The sequence below is a fragment of the Candoia aspera genome, chromosome 1, assembly GCF_035149785.1.
Source record: "Candoia aspera isolate rCanAsp1 chromosome 1, rCanAsp1.hap2, whole genome shotgun sequence".
Taxonomy (NCBI): Eukaryota; Metazoa; Chordata; class Lepidosauria; order Squamata; family Boidae; genus Candoia; species Candoia aspera.
This window is the reverse complement of record NC_086153.1, coordinates 308,099,875-308,106,843: the sequence shown is the minus strand read 5'-3', so window position 1 is coordinate 308,106,843 and position 6,969 is coordinate 308,099,875. Positions and strand designations below refer to the sequence as shown.

The 6,969-nt window shown below is 41.4% G+C and overlaps 1 protein-coding gene across 1 annotated transcript; it reads right to left on the bottom strand.

The window, feature by feature from the left end:
- Positions 1-1,451: 1,451 nt before the first annotated feature.
- Positions 1,452-1,647, bottom strand: TUNAR (TCL1 upstream neural differentiation-associated RNA). The gene has a single exon (XM_063293766.1). It carries the CDS (start codon positions 1,645-1,647, stop codon positions 1,501-1,503), a length of 147 nt encoding a protein of 48 aa, XP_063149836.1. The 3' UTR covers positions 1,452-1,500.
- Between the last annotated feature and the right edge of the window lie 5,322 nt (positions 1,648-6,969).

The following is a 6,969-nucleotide window of genomic DNA, read 5'->3' as shown; positions in this document are numbered from 1 at the left end:
GTAGCAGTCTCCATCTCCTCCTATATTAAAAATCCAGGAGTGAAATTTAAACAAATTCGCAAGCACCTTGAGAAAAAGGTAGAAAAACAAAAGGCTCTTTTGACAAGCAAGAAAGCTTTTGGGAAACTGCAAGGCAGATTTCAGCACTAAGTGACAGATTGATTATGTGTATTAATTCATAGTGACCACATACATAGACCTTCTCCAGGATAATCTGTCCATATCTTGACCCTCCAGGTCTTCCTACAATACATCCATCACCACTATAACTGAGCCCATCCACTTTGTTGCTTGTCATTGCCTTCTTTTTCTTTTCAACTTTTCTAGCATTATAGACTTCTCAAGGGAACTGGGTCTGCAAAATATGATAATTTGAGCCTGGTCCTTTTTGCTCCAAGTGAGTATTCTGGATTGATTTGTTCTATGATCCATTTGTTCATTTTCTTGGCTGTCTATGGTATTCTCAGGAATCTTTTCCAACCCTAAAGTTCAAAAGTGTCCATATGCTTTCCATCCCACTTCTTCAATGTCCAACTTTTGCTTCCATAGAGTGCCACAGGGAAAATCATTGCCTGCACAGTTCTGATCTTTGTAGGCATAGACACACCATGGCATCTGAATATCTTTTCCAAGGCCTTCATGGCTACTCTATCGAGTGCTAGTCTGCAGTGTATTAAATGAATTAATTTAAATTATAAAATTAGATTTTCACTGTGCTCCTTGACTTCCATTAACATTAGATAAAGGACATTACACATGCTGTTTTGAAGGATGTGTGATGGAAAGGATGGCAGGGAGGGGGACAGTAGTTATTTCATGGAACAGATCTAGGTTGATCAAATAACATAAGCATGGCCAAAGGGTTTACCTCATGCTAAAAATATAGCACATTTATTAAAAATATATATTTATAAACATTGGTATGAATGGACACAGATGTCAAGATAATGAGAGAAGAGGAAAAAGAAGTGATGTTACTTACTTTGTTCAAAGTTTTATCTTTTGTTTGCTCAGGTAACTCCATTTTCCCCTCCCTGCTTCCCATTTGTGATTGTACCATACAAGTTCACTTGAAGCTAAAAAGCCCACTTGCCACAACCTAACTAGAACCCCAAAGAAAAGATGTGACCTAATGAAACACAAAAGACTAGCTATCTGTGGAACATATTTTGGCATGGAAATACATTTGTCACTATTATCATAGTGTCCAGTCTTTGGCTGAATCGAAATGCTTTTTCCCAAATCAGATATTTACATATTTGCAGTCATTTCTCTAGAATAAATGAAAATAGAGAAAGAAAGAAAAGAAAGTTTTCTCTTAACTACAGGGAACAAAAAACTGGCTCAGTTAATTGTCTTTCAGCCTCCACCATTCACATGCAATCCTTTTGTGACTACTTAATATACTAAAGAGTCAGTTCTCATTAAGTGGTGAATCAACGGTCAACAAAGTTTGCCAGTGTCTCTTCTCTGTTGTCATCACCAGTTTGCCTGAGCAACTCACAACGTTGTATAGATGTACACAAAAATGATCACAATGAGATTTAGAATTGTCCCAATAATCCCCAGCAGGGCGAGGATGGATTCCTCCTTGCTCTCCTTCTCTTGGTTTCCTTTTTCTTCTTCATTTCCACTAGTGATTACCATCTTGTTTGCCAGTTTCTCAAATATTCTTCTCAGAGTAACCTACAGTTTAGAGAAAGAGAGTGAAGGCTAATTGACTATTTCCAATCAGAATTTATGATAGGATTGCAACACCCCTCCCCACCCTGGTGCTCTCCAGACAGACTAGGTTCACAGCTCTCAGATTTGACAGCCAATGGCCATTTTCTGTACCCAGAATAAAACTATTCCTTACTCCCCATCTGAGTAAGCAACAAACTGCTCTTTCTACAGATTAGACCTAAATGCTTGGAGGAGACTGAAATTATTCTGAGGGATGCTTGAAACCACGGAGGCTCCATCTTATCTACCCCTGTTTTAAATACAAATACTAAGCCCTTTGAGCCAAGCCTCAGCTGAGAAAGAAATTAAGGTATATTGCCAGCTCTGGTCAAATCCCTGAATGGCTACTTTTTATATCAGCAGACTTTTCCAAATGCTTTTCAAATCCAGCCCCACATTTTGTTTTCAGAAATATGTATCCTGTAAAACTCTAAAGGAAGATGTGACCATGGCCAGGATCAGATGGTAGACCCCCCAGAAAACAAACTTGGAGGCTTGTTTTCCCACTATACAGAACAGGCTTGCCTTTCAGCCAAGAAAAAAATGGGATGACCATGGTTTAGTTTATTTCTTCTGTTAGACTTGCAAGCCAATCGTTTTTTTAAGATAGTTTCCCATCCAGCTCCTCTTTTTGCATAGTTATAGACATGGGGGGGGGGGGGGAGACAGTACCAACACAATTTTTAACCGCCCTGCAGACATCCCTGCATAGATACATAGATCCAGGGTTGATAGCTTGCCATGGTGAACTACACAGTTCACTCGGTCCCAATGTTTGCAGGCAGTCAAGTTCCCCAATGTTATTTTCAACCATGAGATTTCCCCCTCTTTTTAAAAAATAAAATAAACTATAAAATAAGTGTGCTTAGATTTTGATAATCTTATCACAACTTTTTTGAGTAAAAACATGTATACCCCTTTCCACAAAAAAGAACCCCCCACCCAAATCAGTAAACATTACAAGCCCTGTAGTTCTTGGCCCTACCAAAAAATGAATACAGTGTGCCTCACACCCCTTGTCAAGGCTGAATAGAGATTTATTATTTCTATCAAATGGGAAGTCCCCTCTGCAGACTCACAAAGCATTTTAAGAATAAAACTTAAATAGGAAGATACAAAAAAACTTTTTTTAAAGAAAATATTTAAAACAGCAGCTTTAAAAAGAGACAAATAATAAAGAGGAAGTTAAATCCACAAGTTAAACAGCCAGACTTCACAAACATGAAGAATTAAGCCCCAAAGGCTTCCTTGAAATAACCCAGTCTTCTGTTAGCACCTCCCTAGAGAAATGCATCGCTAGGGAAGTAGTCTACTTTCTCAGCACCACAGTCTACAAAGCTGGGTCACAAATCCTTGCCTGAGGGCCCATAGATAGAACCAGGGATGCAGCTGGTGGGGCAATGTTGCCATAAGCTTTGTCAGTTATAAGGTCCATGCAGACTGACTAGACTTTGTTTTAGTGAGATGCTTTGCCTTATGGAAGTTCATCATTGCATATCAACAAAGGATGAGGCAGGATCAATATTCCACAATAACTGACTTTGCTTCAGTGTCAGAGGCATCCGGACACATGGAGCACACACACAGAACCCTTCGTTAGCCAACAAAGTGGGGCAGCTTGGTTACTCTTTGCCCAGAAGGCCATCTACAATTTTCAGGGCTGAAGTCTAGGCTGTGTCATGTTCACTGTTTCGATGTGCACTGTACATCGTAATGTTTCACATGCCATGGCGCTGACGTGCGTTTCTGTTTGGGAGGGAGCTGCTGTGAACCTTGTGCCAAGCTCTGTATCTATGTTCATTACAATGGAATGTGTTTGGGTTATGTGCTCTGCTCAAGGACTTTTCCCAAGGACCATCAGGAGCTGTTAGGGGCACCTGGGATTGTGAGCCTGAGAAGATTCTACGGGGGGAGGGATCTCATTTGCACCAAGGGTTTTTAGTTTGCTTTTGGCGCGCTTTTATCATTCTCAGCTTTCTTTGTGATCCTGCATACTATTCTTTAATAAATCAGATATCTTTGAATTCCTGCTCATGAGTCTGAGAGTGTTTTAGAACAGGCATTCATTACAGGCTGGGAACTTGAAAACAAAGCGCTCTCTCTCTCTCTCTCTCTCTCTCTCTCATTTATAGGCTGCCCACTCAGAATGACTCTGGGAGGCATACAGGTTTAAAAAATAAAAAGTTGAAACAATCAAAATGGTAAAAAGAAAAGAAGGCCAAACAGACAACAAACACAATAAAAGCAAAACCAACCCACAGAAGCATACAATTCCTTTAGGCTCATGTAAAAGTAAGTAGGGTTGGGGCTATTTGGGTATCTTTGAGGATGCTGTTCCAGAGGGCAGGTGCCATGACAGAGAAGGCATGCCTCCTCAGTCCAATCAGAAGCTGCTGCTTGATAGGTGGGACTCTATCTCTATGGGACTGCTGCCTCTGGCAGCAGGTACAGGGCACAGGTCCTCTTCAGTAGGAAACATAGGCGCTGATTCCCCTCCAGCTACAGATGAGGTTTCCGACTCAGGTAAGGACTCTTCTGCTGAAGCTACAAGCTTGAAAGATCAGTTGTCTCTGGCAGCTTGCTCTTTGTGCATCTGCCTTTTATGCTGATCCCTTGTGTGCCTATTTCCTTCTGCAGCCAATTGGGCTGCTTTCTCCTTTGCACACTTTTCAGCATGTCTTTCATGCACACTGATTGGAGGATTCAAATCCTCCTCCGAAGACTGACCAACCAGCGTCTGTGACTTCTCCCGCACTGCTGAGTCATTTCTGGGTTTTGCTTTCCCAGTTTCTGCCTGGTAAGTTACTGTTTCCCCCTCTGACTCAGAAAGAGTTTTGTTTTCTGAGTCAGAGGCTGGCTGGAACCTCACACACAAGTTGGATTTGTGCAAAGACCTTCCTGGCCACAGCTGTCACCTGTTTTTCAGGCAAGAATGGTGAGTCTAGGATGATCCCCAAATTGTGCACCAGTTCTGTCTGGGGAGTTTTGCCCTCAGTTGGACTGCCCAACTAACCCTAACTCTGAGAGGGAAAAACAGCAACAACAACATATTTGTGGAGTCCTTGGTGCTCTCTGAGCCCTGTTGTTTTCTTGCAGATGTTTCACTGCCAGACTAGGCAACATCTTAAACATCACCTGAAGATGTTGCCTAGTCTGGCAATGAAATGTCTGCAAGAAAACAACAAGGCTCAGAGAGCACCAAGGACTCCACAGTTCAACCCTGAGCTACAAGTATTTGCTTCAATTGAAACAACACATTTCTTCTGAAACCCAGCAGCCTCCTGGGCCAATAGGTCCTACCTTCCTGTGTGGGAGGACAAAACCAGCAAGTCACAAAGCAATCAGAGAGTGATCTGACAATGACCAAAGGACTGTTGGTAATGTTCTCCATCTTCAGATTGCATTGCAGCTGTCCCAGGATATAGAACAGATCTATCATATGTGAGTCAGGCCCCTGATGATCTGGGAAAGGTCCATAGTTGCCATGATGGCCATGAACTCCCTAACAGAATCAGACTCAATGCCACACAAGGGCAAGTTGAACTCCTCCAGAATTAACAGTCCAGCACCAACCAACTCCTTGACACAGTCTGAAAACTCAGGCAGGGATGCAGCCACACAGATGGGTATAACAGCAACAAACCTATCTGATCCTTCAAGCCCAGCAACTGTCTTGCATATGACTATCTGCATGGCAGTGCCTCTGAAAGCTGTTAGGGCTTCTCAGGTGACAAATGTCCTGCACCATCACCCTACGGTCGTGGCTAGTGCCATACCTGAAACTCAGGTTGGCTATCTCAGAGAAGGAAACATACCTATTGAATATGCCCAGGTCTCAGTTATGCATGCCTCATCTACAGTCAGATCACAGATGAGGACAGTCTTCTACAAACTGATCTGGAATTTAGCAGTAACAGCTGGAGACCAGGAGAACTGAGGATCCAATGACCAAATACATTTACTGGGAGCTAGCAAATGAAATCAGTCTCAAAAATCAGTTCTGACTGCTCCATGAGTGGCCTGCCTCCAGATTCTTGTCTTTTCTCCCTCTGCTCATTACAACACTGCTGTTATTACCTACCCTTACTCCCCCAGCCATAACAGAACTCCCACAAACCCTGCCCCACCTCCCATCTAGCATACACTCAGCTCCAAAGCCAACCATGTACTCCTGGAAAGCAGCTGTGACAAATCATTCCTGGAATAGTGCATGGATGCCACCACCAGAATTCCATACACACACACACACTAAATAATGCATGATATAAACAGGGATGTTAACTGATTTTCTCTTTTATTATCTATCCTTAATATAAACTAAAACATATGTAGCATAGACAGTTTTATAAAGGGGGAAAAGTCCTTGTTTTCAGAATTTAGGAAGTTATTTTGGTCACAGTAAAACCAGGCTTTATTGTATGAGCAGCAATGGGTATTGAAATGCAGGATTCAGCCTACAGCCCCAATGTACCAGGTTAAATATCTATTGTGACACTGCATCGGGATGCCAGATTTTGTCATGCCAAAGCACTCAGCCTAAGCCAGAGAACTAATATTTTTTGAAATCAGAAGTTGGCAACTTCTTGTAAGTACTGTCTATGTAATTATTCCATTTATTTCACAGAATCACAGATTTGGAAAGGTCTTTGGAGGCACCTGGTCCATCTCTCTGCTGTTTCCCGTATAACATAAGAACATTTTAGGGTGTTGGCTGTCTCCCAAAATAACTAACATAGAAGCAATGGATTCTGGATGTCTTCTCGAGAGTTTTAAGTTATGTTCAACAAGTATTTTTGGAAATAAACCAAATATTGAAAATACCAGCCTGGCTAGAGCTGAACTCCACACAATCAAAGGAATAGGAGTAGATATAATAATATTATACATATTGCCATTTTTCAAAAAAATGTTCATAATGGGAACTATCATGTGCATGTGCACTAAGAATAAACAAGTACAAGTATATACAAAATGAAACATGCGTTTCCTTTCAAACTCCAAGCAAAAGTTTGCATTCCAAAACTTCTGTTGACCTGTTTCATGCTGACTATGACTTGACACAAACAAAGGTTGAACTATAGTTTTGGTGAAATCAAAACCTAAAACAGATTCAGATGTTTTGGCTGTAGGAAACAGTAGGATTCAGAACAAGTATCTTGTTTTCCAAAACTCTAAACTCAAGTAGATCTGGTAGCCTTAACCATAATCTATCTTGAATGTAAAGCAACCATTTGCTCTAGGTTT